General features: G+C 44.9%; 1 protein-coding gene across 1 annotated transcript in view; it reads right to left on the bottom strand.

Annotated features, from left to right (window-relative positions):
- Positions 1-22,454, bottom strand: part of TBC1D22B (TBC1 domain family member 22B) — a 67,294-nt gene that overhangs the window by 11,041 nt on the left and 33,799 nt on the right. The window contains exons 9-12 of the mRNA XM_037519619.2: positions 12,479-12,585; positions 11,632-11,707; positions 9,249-9,376; positions 8,909-9,004 (exon numbers count right to left, since the gene is read on the bottom strand). Coding sequence (XP_037375516.1) covers positions 8,909-9,004; positions 9,249-9,376; positions 11,632-11,707; positions 12,479-12,585 — 407 coding nt within the window. The remainder of the gene's footprint in view (positions 1-8,908; positions 9,005-9,248; positions 9,377-11,631; positions 11,708-12,478; positions 12,586-22,454) is intronic.

Raw genomic sequence — 22,454 nt, 5'->3', positions numbered from 1 at the left:
CCAGAGACAGAGTGGGGAGCAATGAGCAAGACTGCAGAAGTCTGCTGGGCCATGTGGGTCAGCTCCCTGGCCGGGGATGGCCATAGCACTGATAGAGCTGAGACTTAACCCCCAGGCCACCAGGGAGGCTCCAAGGTGATTAATTTTATTCAGTGGTAATGACCAAGCACAACCAAAGGTAGGACATGTAACAGCTGACAGCAAAAGAACTTAAAAGCCACATAAAATACATGTAAAATAAGGTACTGCGTACCTTATCATTTAGAATCACTTAGCAATATTGGAATTTTTTTTCAAATAGAAAGTGTATTCATGTGTGTAAAAATTTCCTAGTCAAAAAAGTATTTTAAAACACATCCCTCCTGTTTTGTGATGGTGAGTTGGCACGACATTTCCTCTGATCCCAATACAAAATTTTAAAAATGTACTTTTGTGTGTAAACTTTTTGAGAGCAAACTTCTATTCACTGATGTCCCCAGCATCGAAGAGCCTCATGCCTTTGGCAAGCTTCCCCTTGGAGAAGGCTGTGTGGAGTCCCCTCACGGCTTGTTTTGTTTTCATGTCTAGGAATCATACCCTTTCTCATACCAGCTTGCTGTGGAAAAAGGCCTTCTGTTCCCAGGGTTCCCTCTGAACCCTTCTTCTGGGCAGAATTCAAACTAGAAGTTCACTGGATGTCAGCAAAGATGGGGCCCATGCTTGGGCAATGTTCCACAGCCCCATCCTTGAATTCCTGAAGTAGTGGTGAGTGGATGTCATCAGGTTTGAGGGGTTTATTTACATTTAGTTTGTTATTTAGGCCTGGAACATCCCATGGGCTTAGCACCTTTTCATTTAATGACTGGCCTGTCTCCTACAAAAGAAAACTTCAGAGTGGAACTCTCTCCAAGGTTTGCTTATGCAAGATGAAAGCAAAGGATTCTGAGACCAGCTGCTACTTTGGTCGCACTGACTTCCTTGCCAGCTTCATTTTATATATTTAAAGAAACTTTGTTAGTCCTTGGGGTGCTTGTAGAAATCAGTTCTGAGTCATCTGAGGCTTTATTAGTGCCTCTATTTTTCTGGGGTCTCATTTTCTTCCGGGCTCTTACAGAGCTGCTTTTTACAAGATGACTTCAGACTGCAGGGTGACCAGATGCCCATTCTCTCTGATTTGGTACTTTTCCTAGACATAGTACATTACAGTCAAATAGTTTTCAGGCTTTCTGTGGGTTACTGCTTTATTCGGTCTAAATTATCTTCTTTGAAAAATGTAAATTAAGGGTTTATCACAAAATGTAAAACATTTGTTCCTCATTGTCCATGAATTAAGCCTAGGAGTGGGCCAACAGGCGCTGACTTACAACCTCTAGCAGGTGGGTGTTCTCCAAGGCAGCTGCCCCCGCTCCTTATCTGCAAGCTGCTTGGTTGCTTGGTCACGGTGTGCTCTGGGGCATGGAGCCCTGGCGTAATGTGCACGTCCATCTCGAAATGCTGGGGGAGGTTTTGCAGAAGCTCAACCTTGATGGACATTTTAAATGCAGCATAACTGCAGGCAACAAACTACAAAAATCTTACGTGTACAGCTTGATGGCTTTTTACATATATAACCACTACCCAGATGAAAGGCACTTCCTGTGCCCCAGAAGACTTGAGCTCCTCCCCAGTCAATATTCTCCCTGCAACCACTGACCTGTACCAACCCATCAAGTAGTTTTGCATTTTCTTGAATGTCACATAAAATCTTTACTACAATCTTATTTCTGAAGTTATTATGATGCCCTTGAATATTTTCCAGTGACAAAAAACAAAAAAAATAAGTCACCCTGAATGCATGCCCAAGGGTCAAAGATGGGACAATTTGAGCAGCAAAATAAATGACAGTGTCGGGTAAGTCATAAGATAAAATAAATACCCATGAATCTGATATAAATAAATACTTGAATGAATAAATGGGGATGAAGGGACAGCTCTTCCTTGGAGCGGAATGCCAATTAACACAGAAGGAATGATGAGAATAGAAAATCACCGCTAGGCAAACATCACAGCGACTGTTACAGGCGAGAACCATTAAGGAATGTTAAAATTAGCGAGTGGAAGAATGATGAGAAACTGGATAATTACATTGTCTCAAAGTGTCTCCTCAGAAGATACTGATTAATTACCAAGGGGAAGATAGTAAATTTACAGTGAAGCTGGCAGACCCACGGAAGCCAAGAAATTGGGGGCAGCACAGAGCGAGGCCAACACCAGGCACAGAGAAAGGCCAGTGGCCTCTGTGGCCTCCTCCCCAAGAGGCAGGACCCTGAACTTCATCATGACAAAATGTCCAACAACCCCAAATTAAGGAACATTTCACTTGATAACTAACCAGCGCTCTTCAAAAGTTTAAAAAAATTTCTCCGTCATGGAAGACAAAGACTGAGGAATTATCCCAGATTGGGAGCCTGTATTAGATCCTGCTCCAGAAAAAAGGCCATTAATGGGGAGATTGGTAAGGTTCTGTAGATTAATAATATTTTATCAATACAACTCTCCTGACTGGGAAATTGTAGCATGGTTGTGTCAGATGTAAACATGGAGTAGATGGGAGGGGCATATGCAACTCTACTATTTATTATTTTTTCACTTATTTTTAACAGTATTTTATTGAGGTGTCATTTTAGTCCATAGACCGTATAAATCCTAAACATAACCACTTTTTTTGTGGACCAAGTGCTTGATTAAGGTATAGTTTACATATAATAAAGTGTACATCTATAAAAGGGTATAATGGGGAGCAGTCTGGGGTGGCAAAGCATCAGCTTGAGCTCCAGTTGGCTTGCAGCATGGGAGAAAATATTTACCAACCGTAAATCTGAAAGGGGATTACTAGGTAAAATATATAAAGCTATATATTGATAAATGGGTGTATAGTATAGATACACAACTCAAGATAAAAACTCAAACAACTTGATACAAAAATGGGCAGAGGACCTGGAGAGACATTGGAAAGTTGTTCAGTATCGTTCATCATCAGGGAAATGCAGTCAAAACTGCAGTGATATATCACTCCCACGTGGTAGCACTGCTGGTTCTTCCCCCAAACATGAGATAACAAGTGTTGGTGAGGATTTGGGCCAGAGGGAGCCCTTGTGTGTTACTGGCAGGAATGTAGATCGTTAGTCGTTATGTAATGAGGTATGGAGAGTCCATGAAAAAATAAAGATAGCATTACCGTATGATGCAGCCATTTCACTTCCGGGGATATACTGGAACTCTACTAATTTTGCAACATTTTTATAAGTGTAAAAGTATTTTAAAATAAAACTTTTTTTAAAAGATTTATTTATTTATGCATACAAGAGCTGGGGTACAGGCCAGAGATTATGGGGGGGGGGAGAGGATTCACCAGGGACAGAGTGGGGAGCAGAACAGGCAGACAGACTGAAATACACTGCTGAGGGGAGCAGCAGGCGAGACAGGAGAGGTCTGCTGCGCCATGTGGGCAGCTCGCCAGGCAGGGATCGAACTCGTGCTGCAGAGGTTGCGGATAGCTTCATAGTGCTGTGCTTAACCCCTTGTGCCACCAGGGAGGCCCAAAATAAAAAGTTTTTAAAAAGGGTGAAACACACTTTTAAAAACCTGGTTTGAGTGGAATCCTGCCTCTGCCAGTCCTCGAGGCTAACACAGTCCTCGGAGTGCATGGTGGCTCTGGAGCCTGCCTGCTCTCTCAGGCCCTGGGGTGGGGTGCTGTGATTCATGGAGGCCCAGACACCCTCTCTGCTCCAGCAACCTGCACTTGTGCCTGGGACTCCCTGCCTTAGTCAGGCACCAGGATCATAGGGCCCCTCCTCCCCACAGGGACACATGCGGTACAACTGTACCCTCTGAGAGGGAGAGCATGAAAGGGAATCTGGAGGTTGCAGGTCTTCCTAGCAGTGAAGGAGACAAGCCCAGGAGCCAGTATGGTGGGAAATCATTAGGAGGACCCTGGGGGATGACTTACTCAGATTTCAAACAATCAAATATGTGCAAAACATTTACATCGTGAGAAGGAAAGGAAGCAGGTCCTTGCCAGGGAGCAGCACCCTGCTGAATGTAGCTCAAATGCCTTGGAAGTGCTGACCAGGGCCTAATGCAGGAGGCAGCAGAGCACAAGCCACAGATTTCAGGTTTCTACTACTTACTCCCTCATGACCTTGGGCCTAGTTACTTAATGTCCTGTGACTCAGTTTCCCCATTATAAAGACAGGGATAGTAATCACAACCTACCTTTTGGGACTCACAAGGATCAAATAAATTAACCCAGGTAAGCACTTACAATAGTGTCTGGCACATTAAAAGTGCTAAGAATTAGCTATTATTAGACTGAACAAATATTTGACTACTTTGACCTACAAAAGTAATTACATATAATTCAAGCTGATATTATCATCACATTACTACAGCCCAGGCTGGGGGCCAGAATTGCTGAGGGCCCCTTTACTACAAAAGCTCCTTGGCCCAGCTCCACCAGAAGCTCTCTTGCGAGCAGCCCTCAAGCCCCAGAGGACGGGGCATCTGCCTTGACAATACCTGTGCACAGCTGCGCCTCAAGTCCCCTTGTTCAGAGATCTCAGGAAGGAACCTTTTCAATGTGATGCCCTTGTCATCAGGTGTTGGTCCCCTTTCCCAGGCAGTGACCCCCAGACAGCTGCTAGGTCAAGTAGAAGCAGGTGCTTTTCCTTCTGGGGCTTTCACCACAGCAGACCTTCACCCTGGCACTGACACTCCTTTCCAGCTTTGTTTGTTCATCCGGCTGGGCAGTCTCACCTGGGATTCTCACAGTCTGACTTAGGTAAGTTAAAAACCACCTAATTAGAGACCTGGGCTCCTAATGCTCTGTCTTCACTGCTTCCCAGACTTAGGAGTACATGCAGGGAGCAATATTACTGGTAATAGTAAGTCCTCATTGCTTTGAGTACTTATACCAGGTATGCCATCTCAACTGCTTTCCACGTGCTCATTTGTTTCATTCTCACAATAGCCCTTGCAAGTAAGAAACCTAAGGCATAGAAAGCCAAGTTACTTACTTATGGTAAGTAACATAGGAAAGTGGCTGACCCCGGCCAGTCCACTCAGGAGGCTGTAGCTTAACCACTGCTCTTCTGTATAGTTCCTGGTATTGGCAGGGAAGCTGCTGCTTCCCCCAACATCGCCCCCACTAGCTCCCCAGAGAGCTGGCACTTCTTCCCTGCTGTTAAGAGTGACAAGTGGCTGATCTGCTGAAGCTGCCCACTTTTATTGCTGCAGCTACTTCACCTGGTTCCTCTTTGAGTCACTGAAGCTCTCCTTTCTCTCTCCTGGACTTGTTGGACTCTCTGGGGAGCCTGTGTTCTCTGACAGAGCTTCATTTGCAGCGACTTGAACACGAGCGGCCTTTGGCAGTCAGGATGTACGTGCCTTCTTCCCTGAGGCCTCCTACGGCTCCAGTGCCCTCTTTCTACCTACGCCATGCTGCCATCTCCTGAAAGGCCTCCCTCTCCATCCTAACAGTCAGGTACATTTTTTCTTCTATTATTCACAGAATTATAGAATTGGCAGTGGAAGTGAGAGCTTTTGCAGATTATCCAGTTTAATTGTCCATTCTATTTTGTCTAAAGAAACTGGCGAGACCCCTCTCCATGGTAGGATTGAGGTGTTAACACAGCAGCGGATATAAAGCCCACTGTTACGCTGTGGATTACTGCAGAAAGACCCTCATCTATCAGAAAATCAAACGTGCTACCCAGGAAAGAACATCTCCACGTCTAACATAGTTTTAAAGTCATAGATGACGGTCCTGTGCTCTGTCGATACTGTGAATTTCTAGCCATTCCAGGAAAACTTTCACCTCCCTGAGCTAATCTGGGAAGCGCTTTTATCACACATGACAAGGCCCTCTGAGCCTGGCTCATGATAACTAAATTAGACTTCATGCTCTCGATACCCTGCTTCACCTCAGCCACATTATCAAAATGGATAGCTTGCCCCAACACACCGCCATTCTAGCTCCTTTTCCTCATTTATCTTGGGGTGTCACATATGCTGCTTGTTGAAGCTGAGCTTTTCATCAGCGCTGGAGCCTGGCACACAGCTAGCATCTATGTGTGGGAGTCAACCCAGCCACTCTTTCCTTTCCCCCCCAAAAGCCTTTACTTGGGCAAGTCAGGTCCTGTCTTTTCATCTGTCTGCTGAACAGACTTAACCATCTAACACCAATTCCAGAGTGGTGCTGCCTGGGGATCTCATGGAGATGCTGCTGCTCTGAGAACACCACGTTACTAGTCAGAACTCAAAAAAAAAAAACTTTCAGCCATTTCTGGCTCACAACCCCTCCGCGCCTCGACTTGTCAAAGAAATGTGTGCTCATTAAAAAACCCCAAAACACTCTCAATTCAGAAATGTACAAAGCAAGGGGGAAAACAAAACCCACTGCTAACAGCCTCAAACAACCTCCAGGCCTTTCTCTCTATAGACTGTTGAGCCTGGCCATCTAACCCCTTATTTTCCTCTCCCCTTTCCTGGGTCTCCTGGAGGAGTTGACTGGCATTACCCAGCCTAACTCACGCCCCACACCCTTCTTCAGCCTTCCTCAAGTCCTATCACACTGGCTCCTTGCTGCACTCACTGGTCCTGCTCCACCTCTTGCTGCCTTTGCTCCACCTACCTCTTCTTGGTCTCTTCTGCAGGAGCTTGCTTGGCTCCTACAGGGCTCTGCCTGGTCCTCTTCCCTCATCTGTCTACACTCACTTCCTTAGGGATCTCATCCAGCAACCTGGCTTTAAGCACCATCTAGCCAAAGGCTCCTAACCATAAATGGCCAGTCCAGATCTCTTTTTTTCAGTCCAGACACATAGGATTTAATGCCTACTCTACATCTCTATTTGGATGTCTAGTGGCATTTAAAATTTGACAGGCCAGGGCCTCCCTGGTGGTGCAAGGGGTTAAGACAACCTATGAAGCTAACCACAGCCACTGCAGCATGAGTTCAATCCCCAGCCAGGGAGCTACCCACATGGTGCAGCAGACCTCTCCTGGCTCACTTGCTGCCCCCCTCAGCAGTGTATTTCAGTGAATCTGCCTGTTCTGCTCCCCACTTGGTCTCTTGTGAATCTCTTACCCCCCTCCCCCCACACCTCTGGCCTGTAACCCTGTTCTTGTATGCATAAATAAATAAATCTTTTAATGAATTTTTGACAGGCCAAAACTGAACTCCTGATCTTTCTCTGGAAACCTGCTACTACAACAGCCTTCTAAACAGTATAGTCTGATACATCCTTTTCTGTCATACTCTATATCCAACTCTTCAAGAATTCCTGTTGGTGGGCCTCCCTGGTGGCACAGGAGTTAAAGTCTCAGTGCCATAAAGCTATTGCCGGCCACTGTGGCATTAGTTTGATCCCCAGCCAGGGAGCTACCCCACATGGCTCAGCAGACCTCTCCTGCCTGCTCCCCTCAGCAGTGTATTTCAGTAGATCTGCCTGTTCTGCTCCCCACTCTGTCTCTGGTTAATCCTCTTACCCTCCGCACCTCTAACCTATACCCCAGGTCTTATATGCATACATAAATAAAAATAAATCTTAAAAAAAAAAAAAAGAATTCCTGTTGGTTCTGCCTGCAGAATATATCTAAGTTCTGGTCACTTGTCAAACCCCCATCACCACTGCCCAGGTCCAAGCCACCCTCATGTCTCTCCTGGAGGACTATAAAAGCCTCCTAGCTGGTCTCTCGGTTGCCATCCTTGCCCACACTTAAAAGTCTACATTGAAATCAGAGAAATCTTTGAAAATATAAGGCAGGTCATGTCCCTTCTCTGCTCAAGACCCTTTGATGGTTCCCTTTCCACTCAGAATAAAGGCCAAAGTCCTGACAGTACCTATAAAGTCCTCTGTGATCTGGGTCCCTAGTGATTTCTCCAGCCTCAGCGCTTCCCAATCTCCCCCCTCCCTGACCCCCGCAATGCTGCCCCCTCCTCCCATCTCTCTGCTCCAGGCCATGCTGGCCACCCTAGTGATTCCTTAAACAGCCCAGGCACATGCATGCCCCAGGGCCTTTGCACTGGCTGTTCCTGCTGCCTGGACACTTCCAGATAGTCACATGGCTTACTCCCTCCCCTTTCCCAAGTCTTTGGTCAAATGTCACCTTCTCAGTAAGCCTAAATAGACTAATTTATTTGAAAGTACATTATCCCTTCCTTACCAACTAATGATCCCTTAATCCTGTCCTACTTTACAAAAAAAATTGTTGGGGCCTCCCTAGTGGCGCAACAGGTTGAACACAGCGCTGTGAAGCTGTCCGCAGCCTCTGCAGCACAGGTTCAATTCCCGGCTGGCCAGGGAGATAACCACATGGCACAGCAGACCTCTCCTGTCATGCCTGCCGCTTCTCTCAGCAGTGCTTTTGGTCTGTCTGCCTGTTCTGCTCCCCACTGTCTCTGGTGAATCCTCTCACCCTCCCGTGCCTCTGGCCTGTACCCCAGCTATTATCTAAATAAAATAAATAAATTAATTAAATTAAAAAAAATTGTTCATCATTTTCTACTATTCTCTTAAATTTACTTATTTACTATACTTTTGTTTAAGTCTCTCTGACGAGCATGTAAGCTATGGGAAGAGCTTACTCTATGAAAATAGAGTTCTGTATCGTACTTTCCAGCCCATCCTATGCCTTCCCCCATGCCTGCCACATGGCAGGCATTCCACAACTGCTTGTCAGTGAATGGATGAATGGGCACCATGGACTGCCCAGATGCTCCGCAGTCTTTCTGGCTATCTATCTGGGCAGGGCAGCTTTACCGAACATCCTTTCTCCTCTCTTCTGCCCAGCCAGGTACCTTCTGTGGTACCTGCTGTCTGTGCAGCCCCACTGGTGGGTAACTCCTATTCTGATGCTCATTCCTAGCCCAGGCTGAGCTCCTGACACTCACCTGAAAGTCTTCCTCATCCAATATCTCTTTCCTCCACTTGATCAAGAAAGCTGCACACACGTAGAGATGAAAGTGGGAGAACCCTTCTGGTTCAGACTGGGAAGGGAAAAGACAGTTGTTAGGTCTCCGAGGCCTGACATGGGGCTGGCTCTCGGCCTCTCAGCTCCAGCCCTTCTCCCAGGTGGGGACGTGCACAGCACCCCTTTCCTGGGAGAAACAGACTTTATCCCAAGGCAAAGGCAGACAGAGAAGTAGAGAGGTAGTGGGGGAACTTCTGAACAGCGAGGAGCTGGGTGTCTGGGGGAAAGTGTGGGTGCAGAGCTCAGGGATCTCTTCTCACCTGGTATGTGTCCCACAGGCGGATGGTGCAGCGAAGGGGGAGCTCCCGCATAAGCAGGTTGTTCATCCAACGGAAAGCAAACTGTAGGTATTCGACCTCGTACCTCCTGAAGTGATTATGTACCTGCTCTGAAACAGGAGGTGACATTGGCCTCAGGGGTACCACCTAGGGGCTGTGACTCTGAAGGAGTCACAAGAATCCATTTCTTTTCATCCCTCCATCCCTTAACTGGTCTCTGACTTGACAGTCCTTTAATTCCCCCATCTCACAGCAATGCTAACTCAGCCCTGAGCACAGAAAAAAAGGTGTCTTTCCTCTTTCACAGGGCTGCTATGGCCATAAAACACGAGACATAAGGCTCACTTGGCTGCTTGACCTTATTACTCATCAGAGAAGAAGCCAGAATGAAAAAGAACCTTGGGGGTCACCTTGGCCATCCTCTCCCTGGTCACTGACAGATGGCTGCCAGCAGAGACTTAAACACTGCAAATGAAAGAGGTTTCTGACTCCATTCAAGGGCAGCCTCTCCCACCAGTGTAGTAAGTGATTCACCAGGAAGTGCTGTGCCACATTCAAGAGCAACTAGCTCCCTCCCAACTCCCACCCCATGTGTATGTGTGTGTGTGTGTGTGTGTTATTCTAGAACAACCCAAAATAAACCTGATCCCTGTTCTACATGGCAGCCTGTCAAATAACGCTTTGTAGGATTTTTTTAAAAAATCACTGTCATTCTCAATTTCCTAATCTATAAAAAACTTCTGAGGTATGAATGATCATCAGAAGATTTGGAGGGAGGATAAAACGAGAAAATAAAAGTGTTTACAATAGCACCTGGCATGTGGTAAACACTTAACACAATTTTTGAAATAACCAACCATCAAAATGATTATTTCTAGGGAGTAGAATTTAAGGAAGGGGGAGATTTTTTATTTTGTGTGTTTCTGAATTGGTTAAATTTTTGTAATGATAAGTATTATTTCTATAATTCAAAGAAGCAATAAAGCAAATTAAAAAAACATTTAAAATTCCACTCTCCACCCCATTAGGTATTTGTGAGGGCACAGAAAACAAGGATAGGACAGGTGGTGGCAGAGACCTCTGCCCTCTGGAGCCTGACGGATGCCAGCCTCTGTCAGGTAGCTCAGCACCCCTGCTAGCAGCAGTGCATGCCCAGTGACAAGATCTGGGGAGCAAAGCATCAGAGCTGCATGTGAGCCCCGCTATGTGGCTCACAGCTGGGTCAGGGTGATAAGATGGAGGGAAACACACCCGGCATGCCATGGATAGGAACCACTGTAAATACGCAACTGAGCTGGGAAGACTGAAATCCTAAGTCACAAGGGGGAGTCAGAGCAGGTGGAACAAATCAGGGAAGGTTTTCATGAAAAGAGAACGTGGGAGAGGAGAGAAAAAGATATGCAATTTCTGCAGAGGGGTAAGGAGTCGGGGGGGGGGGTGGGCAATGTTTAGGTGAAGCAGGAAACCCATGACTGAGGGAATCAGGAAGTAAGATTTATTAGTTTAGTGTGAGAACTGGTAGAGTCAGCCCTAAAGTTTTACAGCTTAGCTGCTGCATGAGATTCACTTAATAGAAGACTACACCATTAGGTTCTGTGTGTTCTTTGTGAAACCAAATTCTGACTTCTTCCCCTGGGGGGGGCCTCAGTTTCTTCAACAGCCAACAGTAGGGTTTCCCAAGTCGCCTCTTAGTTCTAACATTCCATGATGCTAAGTCAGAACCAAGGAATTACTGTCAGGCTCCTGTGCTTCAGAAGAGCCATGTCTCCTTCCCCCTGGCCCACACAGATCACAGGGAGCTCTGGGAAGTTCTGCTGTGGTGTCAGCCAGACTCGAGAACCTGGCATTAAGCCCAGGAGTCCCGAGTTACATCTTCACATGAAGGGCAAGAGCAGATTACAGACTTGATGCTGAAAGTAATGGAAAGCCACGGAAGGTTTTATAGCAGTAGAGGAAGTGGCGAGACATGACCAGAATGGCGTTTCAGAAAGATGCAGCTGAGTGGTAGACGGCTTGGAAGAGGGCAGATTAGAAGAGGTAAGTCCTTTTCGGAGGAATTCATGAACTCTGGGCCTGTCTGGACCAGAGCTGTGGCTAGTGAAATGGAGAAGAAAGAGTGAATTTGAGGGGAGATGCTGAAGGAGAACTGACAGGAGTTGGTGACAGAAAACTAAGGGGAAAAAAGAACGTAAGCTAAAAGCAGAGTTCCTACCTCACCTTCCTGTGGAGGTTTGGAAGGTGTTGCAGCTGCCAATGGTAGAGGAACCCAGAAATGGTCATGGCTAGGAAGGGCTGAGGAGAGGGCCCTGGCCCTGTGTCAGAGAAGTGTGTTGTTGCTAGAGAATACCCCCACTTCTGAACCTACCATCAATCCGGCTGACAAGCTCTTCCAGTGCCTTGACCTTCTTCTGGATTCCTGGTTGTGCAAAGGTATAGTTATCCTGCAAATGACAGAGAGTCCAGGATGAACAGGGACTCCAAGCCATTGGGCCACCCCCTTCTTCCAACATGTTTATTTTATTTTATTTTTTTTTTAAAGAGGCATGTATTTTTATTTATTTATTTGTTTGTTTGTTTGTACATGCACTGGGTAGAGTCAGAAGCGCAGGAGGGTGAGAGAATTCACCAGAGCCAGAGCGGGGAGCAGAGCAGGCAGAAGGACCGAAGTACACTGCTGAGGGGAGCAGCGGGCGGCAGGAGAGGTCTGCGCGCCATGTGGGACCCTCCTCCGGTGGCCGGGGAGCAGCTGGGGATCGAACCGGCGCCGCAGAGGCCGCGGGCAGCTTCGCAACCCAGCGCTCAACCGCTGCGCCACCAGGGAGGCCCTTCCAACATGTTTAAAGGCACAAACTATTTTTGCAAAGACAGTGCAAGCATTCTAGGGAACAAGGGAATCTGCAGAACAGCAGTGTGTGTGGAAAGCCTGACAGAGCCTTGTACTATAGAGGCAAACCGCATGGTTCGGTGTGCCCAGCAAGAAAGAGGGGCACAGGTGGACCCCAAAGTCAGGATAACGTGGAATATCCTCAGACTCCAGGGGACACTAGACCATTACCTTTCGAAGGCTATAAAGCTAAGGAAAGAGGTAAAAGTGAAACAGAGGAGGAGCCAAGATAGGTGGGAGGCCTGTTTGATGCAGATGGGCAATGAGGAGCACAAAGCCCCGAGGGGAGCTCCTGGACACGGCATGTGGCGAGGGCAGACCCGCTTACCTGGATCCCGTCCAGCAGCTTGCTCATGCACCAAAAGCTGTCGGCTTCAATGCTTCGCAGCATGTCTTGAGACAAGTTGGTCACGTCAAAGTTCTCCACATCCTCTTCTGTAAAACAAAAGGTGAAGAAAGTCCAGAGGTCTTCTCTGAAAAATGGAGAGAGAAAGATAGAGTCTAGTATCTCCAATGGATCTTTAAAGCCAGTGGAGGGCCAGGCTGACCTGATGCCAAGGAACAGGGCTGCCCTCCTCCTCCCTTGTCAGGCGGGCAACTTGTCCCAGGAAAGTTCTTAAAGATCTCATTACAATGCTGAACAGGACATTTCTCACACCAATTCCACTGGGTCCGACATATCATACTCTTCCTCTGATTTGTTCATTCAGTTTTAGAAAAAGATACTTCAGGCTTTATGTTCAGTGAGCTATAACCAGCCCCCTGGAGACAGCCTGGATAAATTCTTTGATTTCAGAAATTTAGTGAGCTGTCTAGCACACTCACATTCATATGTAGTGAGAACAGCAGGGATCAGTGAGCCTCCACGGTTCACTTTTAAGATAGAATCCCCAAATTCTGACCAGGTAGACTCATGGCCTCACCATTCAGAATTGAAGCCCATGGGAGTTACTAGAATTGAATTTCACCCAGTGGGGAATTCCCAAGATGGGCTTTGCAAAACTCCCATCCATTCGAATGCATAAGGAAAAAGAGACTCCATGGACAAATACAGTGGAGAAATGCTGTATTATCTATCCCCATCGTGAAACTTCACAAAGATCACAGCATACAGAAGGATTTGAAGTTTAAAATTAGAGACTTCTATTATGTAGATCTGCCTAACCTTGCTTCTCCGGCATTTCCCCAGCCATGAAGCCTCTTTAAAAGGACCATCTGTTAGCCTCTGATGGAAACCCTGCACTGAGCAATAGGAGTCAGAAGCTGTCTGCTCTGAGATCCAAGTGGAGAGAAGTTAAGAAGCTCTCTAGAAACCTCAAGAAGGAACATGTCATGTGATGATTCCTTCCTGCCAGAGAGGTGTAAGTAGTAAGAAAGTTATCTGCCTAGTAAAACAGACCACCTCACCCTTGGGTTCCTGTATGACCATCTGAGGCCACAAGTGGAAATGCCCAGGGCCCCCAGTTCTGCACCAAAGGCAGTTTTTAACTCAGACCCACAAGCCTGTTTTGCAAACAGCATGTTCTCTGCAGTCCCTAGTGCTGCAGGGACATAGGCATCTTACAAAATGTATTCTGACTCCAGCCCTTTCATTTATGAGAATTATTACAAAAACTTACAACCGAAAATCCTTGGGACAACATGTAGCAACTCTCAGATTCTTATCCTGTATAAACAATGTTTTTAATGAACATTAAGAGCGGTAAAAAAAAAAAATCCAAAAAACAAAACACAAACATCAACCCTTTTGAGGGTGCTTTGGCAAGAGATCTATGATGCTGGGAATAATCTAAAAGTCCAACTCAAAGGATAGCCACAGTTAGTGCATGTAAAGTGCTAACTGGTGCCCAGCACACAGTAGGTGCAATACAGTTTATTTCAGATGAAGTTTATCAGGAATTTATAATGACATGGGAAAGCATGTTTTAAGGGAAAAGAATGAGGTGCAAAATTATTGATGGTAGACTTTCAACTACTGTACATACAATATTTATGTGTTTATATAAGCATGAAGGAAAGACAAAATATATCATAAGGTTTACAGTGCTTATTCCTCCCAGTAGTTCCAGGAATTGAGGAATTTTATTTTCTTTAAGCTTTACTAGACTTTTCAAAATTTCTACAATAAGCATAATTTTTATAGTCAGAAATAAAAAAAATGCATATTATTTTAGAAAAAAAGGCAATCATTGACTACACCTGCATTTTATCACCGGAAAAGTGTTGTAAAACACCACTAAGCCTGTGGAAACTAAGACTCCAAATAAAATATAAAGGTCTATTTGAGAAGCACAATTTAAAAAACTTTCCCGAGAAATAACATCCTTCCTTTTTTCCTAACTTAAATACTTATTATGTGGTGAGTTTTGTGGAGATACCCATTATGTGGATAATGAATATAAATATTATTCATTTAGTTAAATCACACTGGGCTCTAAGGGCTGGCTCTGAATCTTCCTTTTCTGTAGGCTTCGTATTATACCACTAAGGTCCTCTAGCTCACCAGTGCATATGTACCTCTACCACTTAATGGATCTGTCTCCCCAGGACAGAGAACCATTTTCCACAGCAATGCCCCAAGGAATGCCCCCTTCAACCCTGAAGGAGAACTACTCTGGGCCACAGTGCAGGCAGACCACTTTCCAGATGCAGACTCAGCATGCGTGAGGGAAGGGAAGCATTGTCTTTTTCATGAGCATGGCTGTTCACACTAACTGTCCTAGCCCCTCCTCATGAGAACAGGGCTGTAATAAAAAAGTGGAGCCCAAAAGGAAGGTTCGGGACAAAAACTACCCCCACTTCTCATACACATTTCCCAAATGAAGATCCAGAGCCACATCATACTTTGAAGGGTCTTTTCCAACTTGGGCATTCTACAAAGTGGAAACGTGGCTAGGAGCAGGAACCACATATAGCAGAGTAACAAGAAGAAAAAGCTGGGAGGGGCACAGCTGTCACATCCACCCCAGCGACTGTGTGTTTTTTTTTTTTTTTGTCAGACAAAACATGTGGTTAAGAGCATAAATTCTAGAATCAGACTGCACAGCTCAAATCCTGATCTATCACTCATTAGCTTTGGGCAAATGATTTTACCTTCTTGCCTCAATCCCTCATCTGTTCAAGTGATAATATCAGTACCAGTGCCACAGGATATTGTAAGGAAGAAATAAGCTAATATATCAAAAATGTTAATAGTGCTTGGCATGAAATAAGCATTATGTAAATGTTACTAGTATCATTGTTATTGAATGAGGGACAAATAAACTTCTATGTTGTTTAAGCTGCTGTTATTTTGGATCTCTGCTACTTGCAGCCAAAGTTAACCTAATCCCAAAATGTACCTTAAAAATAAGACAACTTTCAGAGCTTTTTATTTCTACCTTTTGGTATTAAGGAGGAAAATCTAACAGCATGAGGTCTCAAGTTGGTAAGATACCACTCTCAGTAAGAGCACACACTCCAAACCTGCAGCTGCAGGGAGCAGAGGAACCAACAGACAAGACGCTGACCCCTTTTCTAAGGCCACAACATGGCTGTTATGTTCCCATGTTCTGCCCTTACACTTGGCCTGCTTGTTAGCCCCTTGCTTTCACAGACAGTGGGGTAGTTCACCAGCATTTCAGGGTGGGAGGAAAGTTTAGTGCTGCTCTTCTGCCTGCTGGGAGGACAAAATTTACACCTTCACTCAAAACCTGTGAGCTGAGTGCACCAGCAAAAAGCAGCAGAGAAAGGGAGACCCAGATGCTGTTAGAAGAATCATTAAACATCCTATTTGAGAAAATTCAACACATAATTGAGCTGGAAGGGGGAAAATTGTGCCAGCAACGCAGTATCGAGTGACAGCGGCATCTCTGGTTGTCATGACAGAGCGCACAGCCGCCGGGACTCTGACTAGAGGAATGAGATCTTAAGGGATATTTTATGGCTACTTAAAGAGGCAAAGCATACAAAAGGAAGAGACCCGTAAGCTCGTTATAAAAGTCAAATTGCCCATTCTGGGCTTGACAAGAACGGGGCCATTTATTAGTTGATAAAATGTACTTGAGTGGCGGCTCCAGTCAACTGTTTATTTTTCTGAGAACTCCAAGTCCTGGACCTAAATCAGCCTCATATGTACATCAAAAACATTGTGACCGTTTTGGGAAGCACCAGTTTTTCCAAAACATACAAGAGCAAACTTGTCTGGGCATTTCCCAGGAACCATCTGTGATGAAAGGGCAATTTCTGGATTCTTTGATCTGTTGGATCAGAATGATTCAGACAACTGGCTGGTACAGAAGGATTCAAGGCACCAGACTGGTCCACCTTTCTATACCATGGTCTCTCGTTGACCTGATTTCTGCCTTTGTTTTTTTAAAAATTGGACTCATAAGAATGATATTTTACCTAATATTTTCCAATCACAAAAGGAAATGGAAAAAATGAGAAAATAAATCTTTCTGGCCATACAACTGAGGAATCCCATGAAATAGGAATTTACATAGATCATCAAAAAGAAAAACCACAGATTTAAGAAAAGTGTGAAGGAATTAATCGGGCCACCTGTAGGGAATAACTTTAAGTGGTTTAAGTACTATGTAAACATACTCTGGTTGTTATTAATTTGACATTTTTTGGGCAAAAAATTGGATGGCAGCAGCAAAGACAAGGACACCATGGTCCCTCACTAACCCTGGGGAGTCAAACCACCTGACAAATGAGTGAGGAGAGTTAGTCTCTTCCAGAGGGAAGGTGGGAGGACAGATTTCTTCTGAGGTTCCCACAGAGCAGAGATACATGGGGAGGTGGTTCTGTTGCACGAGGACCATGCAATATAGAATGCGTGAGAGGAGCTGTGCTGTTTCAAAGACAGAGACACAGCTGACTGTGGAGCCCTTCCTGACACTGTGCCTGTCAATCAGGGTAGTAATTAAAAGGTAAATATTAACCAGGAAGGACGGATGAACTTTGGCTGTACACTAACTCAGGGTGGAGTGGTTAGGTGCACATATGTCGTGATACCCTGGTTAAAGTTAATACTAAAAACTGAAAATTTTCTGTTTTCCTAAGGGTCCTGTATTACACTTACTTTGCAAACAAGAGGTTGGCTAACTCAGCTTCTGGGGAATGTAAGATCCCAGATTATTTGAGCCCAAATTATATGGGTATTCAGGGTATGGGGGTAAGGGAAGGACCAGGTCCAACATACACTTAACCTGCCAGGAGCTCACAGTCAGGCACCCAGTCGTCAAGACACTGTGGAAGCGAACAGGCTCTGGGTAGTTCAGGGCCCCCAGTGCCAATGTCAGCTACCTACAGAGTTCCTCATCTAGGCTCAAATATCTTGAATATGTTGGCTACCTCAATTTCTAATGTTTCACTTATTCCTGGGTTAGATGAGAGTAAGCATGCAGGCCACTTGGCTCACTGCCAGGAATGATCAGCCTCGGTTTTACAGGATAACGTTCAAGCTGTAACTTACATATGGAGACCTTAGCTTCTTCAATAATAGGAAATCCAGCCCTGGACACCTGCCAAATGCACAATGCCATCTAGAGTCAGCTGCAAGTAGCTCAGCTCAGAGCCCTGGTTGGGCTGCCTCCATACAGATCTCTGTTGCTAGGAAACCCTCAAATATCTCACTATCTACCCGACACGAGGCTGGCTCATCTATGAAGATGGGACCAGGAGACATCTTGAAGAAAGGATTAGGGTCCCACATAGGGTGACTGCCAACCCCACTGACCAATTTCCTCCAAGCCAATAGCATTAAAAGGGAAAATGGTGGGCCTCCCTTGTGGCGCAAGGGGTTAAGATGCAAGCTATGAAGCTCTCTGCAACCACTGCAGCATGAGTTCGATCCCGGCTGGCCAGGGAGCTACCCACATGGCACAGCAGACCTCTCCTAACTCACCCGCTGGTCCCCTCAGCAGTGTACTTCGGTCCATCTGCCTGTTCTATTCCCTGCTCTGTCTCTGGTGAATCTTCTCACCCTCCAACCCTCCACACCTCTGGCCTGTACCCCAGTTCTTGTATACATAAATAAATCTTATTAAAAAAAAAAGGGAAAATGGAATATTCATTATGTGATTCAATTTATATAAAGTTTCGAGACAGGCAAAACTAATCTAGGAAAACTAATACTAATATGGATATTAGAAGTCAGTAAAGTTGTTACCCTTGAGGGGGTCAAAGGGAGAAGGGCCAGGAGTAGGAACTAGAAGGCAACACAAAGGGACTTCTGCAGGCCGCAAATGTTCCTTATCTTGATATGCTGATTATTTATGGGAGATTTATTGAGCTGTGTACCTATCATATATACTTTTTTAAATGCATATGATACGTCAATATAAATTTCACATTAAAAAAAAGTACAAAAAGAACGTCTCCTAACAACACTAATGAAAACTCGTCATTACTACAGAAGTTTGTCCCAGTCTCATGTCTGGCTACCGCACCTTGCCAGATAAGGAAGAACAGGATCAGCAAGGTGGCTATCACAAGGAAGGAGTCAGATATGAAATGGAGAATGAAGCCTCCCAGAAACTGGGAACATGGACCTCGGGTAGAATCCACAATAGCCCAGGAGCAAGACATGGAGACAGGGCCCAGGGCACCGGGGTATGTGGGAAGTTATTAAGACTCCTTTTCTCTAAAAATTGAGTATTAACAATCAAAGTTAACAGCATGGCTGACCCCTTGCCTCCTTCAGGATAACGCTCAAGTATGGCTCTGGGTCACTGCCCCCATTCCCACTCTGGTCAGAAGGACACATCCCTGTCCTTTCCTACTACTCCATAGGACCAATCACAGCCCAACAAATACCTTACTAGTTATCAATTTATTGTCTGTTTCTGCCCAGCAGAATTTAAGCACTATGGAAGGGGTTTCTTTTTTGGTTTAACTTACATACAGTAGACAACACATAAGCACATAGTTCTGAGTTTGGGCATGTGTACATCTGTGTAAAAGTGCTCCAGCCCAAATACAAAAGAGTTCCATTACCCAGAAAAACTTACCGTGCATCTTGCCAGTTAATCTCCCATGAGTCAACCACTGTTCTGATTTCTCTCACCACAGAGTATGTTTGAACTCTACTTAAATGGACTCATACAATGTGTACTTTTTGGCATCTGGCTTATTTTGTTCAAATAATGGTTTTTTTAAAGAGGGTTTCTTCCATGTGATTGCATTTATTAGTCGTACTGGCTTCTTTATTTTCAAGTACTACTCTAGTGTATGAATATCCATTCTCCTGTTACTGGATATTTGGGTTGTTTCTGGTTTTTGTCTATATGAGTGGTTATTATGAATATTCTTATGCAAGTCTTTTAGGAGCCATAAGCTTCAATTTTCTAATACCTAGTAGTAGGCAGCAAAGATATTTGTCTACTTTGCTTATGGTTATATCTGCAAGGCCTAGAGCAGTGCCTGGTGTGGTGTGTGGTGCTCAATAAATGCTTGAATGACTGGTAGTCCTCCATCTGCATCCCTCAGTGGAGACAGAACTGCTGAGCTCAGCACAGTACCAGAATGCTGTCATCTACTGCCCTCCAGTGGCCAAGCCCAGCAAAGCTGTACTAATTTTCCCGACTATCATCTTGCAAAGTTACCATGAAATTTTCATTTTTTCACTCATCTAGACATTCCTCTTTGTGGAATTCCTCACTGGACACCAAAATGAAGGCACTGGGAATATAAATATATTTAATATAGTCTCTGGTGTCAAGGATTCAGAGTCTGGTGGCAGATGGCAGGAGGGAAACATAATAATTGATGTGGTGAAGTGATACACAGGAAATCTACAGAGCTATGGAGAGAGCACTATTGGGGTGGTGGAGGCAGAGGGTACCCTAAGGTTTACAGGAAGAGGGGGAGTCTCAAGGGATGCACACAGATTAGCCCACGGGATAAAGACATTTTGCAGGACAAGACTTTAGATTAAAAGTGTCAATTTTGGGTTACTGAGTTTAGGGGGTGAGGCAGGGAGCAGATCACACAGGACCATGCACAACAAGCTAGAGAACCTGGCCACTCTAATCTTTAGGTGATGGGAAGTGCTACTAACAGGTTTTAAGCCAAGGAGCTGCACTGGCAAGTCTGTGTCTGAATGGTGTGGAAGATGAATTTGACAGGGATAAAATCAGAGCTGGGAAAACACAGTTGGCCATTCCAGCAATGCAAGCCTGACCTCGGACAGTTGTAGAAGAACAGAGAGGGAAGCAGACTCAAGAAACATTTAGGATATAAGATCAGAGTTTTATAATCGATTGGATATAGAAGAATGTGAAAAAAGAAACATGTACAATTCCTAGCATTTCCAACTTTAGTGACAAGAAATGCTGCCAACTAAGAGAAAAGGGTAGCTGGTGTGGGGAGGAGTCCATCACTGAATCTGAGGAGCCTTGGGGTGACAAAGATGATCAGTTGTCCACAAATAACCACTCCCCCTTCCTCCTTGGTGACAGAACCCCAAGGGTACCGGTCACCTGGGATTCCCATGTGTTTTCCAGCCTTACTTGCAGATAGGTAATAGACATAAGACTAAGTTCGGACAAAAGAGATTCAAACCCAAGCATTATGTACTTGCACAATGTCCTCAGATGGAAGGAGTGTGTCTTTCTTTCCTCCTCCATATTGGCCGGGATATGGATGTGATGGCTAGAATGCAACACCTATCGTGGATCATGAGGGGGAAACATTAAGCTGAGGATGGCAGAATAACAAAAGGCAGGAGCCTGGAGTCCTAAATACCCTGGAACAGTGCAGGACTCTCACCTCCTGACTTTTAATGTTAGAGAAGGAAGCTTTTCCATTTTGCAAGGTACTATTACTTAGGGTTCCCCATCACATGCAGCCAAGCTTATTCTAACTGATTCCCTATGGCACATCCAACTAGAAATGTCACACAGGGAGGTGGACACATAAGTCAGAGGTCTGGGAAAGACTTCCCTCCTGTGGCTTCCATTGTCCTTAGACTTCTAAACAAAACCTGAAATAAAAATTTTACTGTGCTGCTTCATGCAGAGAGAGAATATTATTTGATACTTAGTGTTTCATTTTGAACTGAAAGAAGTCACCAGGCACAACTCTTCTTTTGAAAAAAGGATGTTTCATGATCCCTGCCTGTCACATGGTTTCTTCATATGCATCACTTAAATAGTTGCTGTTGAGTCTACTTTGATGATGACAACACTACCAGCTCTATTGGGCCATAATATGTTCAGAGCTAGGTCAGTAATATCTTCTAAGCCAAAGGTCTTAGAAAAGGGAGTCTAAAGGTATTCTGCAGTATCAGGGGTCACCGTTCAGAGACTGCATCTCCCCAGGGGTGGCCCTCTAGTACTGTCTTCCCTGGACCTTACACAGCTAGCTTATCCACAGAGGATTCACTTCTATACAAGCAGCTGGCTTCAGCAGATAAAGAAACTGCTTGGTCGTCAACTCGCTATAGACAACTTCTGTTAGCGCAAAGGAAAGTCAGTGTTTTCAACCTTTCTACAACAGACATGACACAAAGTAGGAAGCAAGCTTAGGCGCTGATTTATAAAAGTGACGCAGTGCTTGAGAACAGATAGGAGAGGAGAATTGAAAGGCCAAACAAAGTCCGGACCCCACAGTGTTGTCAAGGCAAATCCTCTCTGCTATGGTTCAGTGAGATGGAGCACTGGGTAAGGCAGCCTGTGAGGCTGCCTAGGATGAAAGGGACAATTGCTTAACCTGTTCCACAGTGAAGGACACCTGAGGCCTCCTGAAGCAGGGAGGACTATCAGAGAGGTCATAACAACCACCTAGCAGCTGCCTCAGTAGGATAAGCCACCATTAGAGAAGGGGAGAAAAGCAGCGTTATTGTTCAGACAAGACAATCATTCTTGAAGATTGTAAAAAATATTGTATCTATGTTCAAGAAAGGCCTGAGGCTGAGGAAGTCTGAACTCATTATTTCATTACAACTTAATTTATATTCATTTACTGTTGAATAGATAAGTAAAACTTGTATACCCACACAATGAAATATTTGACCACACAAAGGAAGCCCTGACACAGGTGACAACATGAGCAAGCCTTGAAGACATGCTAAGTGAGAGATGCCATGCATAAAAAGACCTCATATTGTATGATTCCATTTACATGAAATGTCCAGAAAAGGCAAAACCACAGAGACAGAAAGTAAAGGAAAATTTAGCATAAGATATAAATGGCAGCTAACAAGGTAATTAAATATCCAATCAACTGCAACTCATGAGGATTATTTTTAACTGGCATAATATTGTTAACAAGATTTCATGACTACATTTGGACTTCAAATGTACATTCCTAGGCTC

This window comes from Talpa occidentalis, unplaced genomic scaffold (assembly GCF_014898055.3).
Source record: "Talpa occidentalis isolate TD23 unplaced genomic scaffold, MPIMG_talOcc4v2.1 talOcc4.2, whole genome shotgun sequence".
Lineage (NCBI taxonomy): Eukaryota > Metazoa > Chordata > Mammalia > Eulipotyphla > Talpidae > Talpa > Talpa occidentalis.
This window is presented reverse-complemented; position numbering and strand designations above follow the sequence as displayed.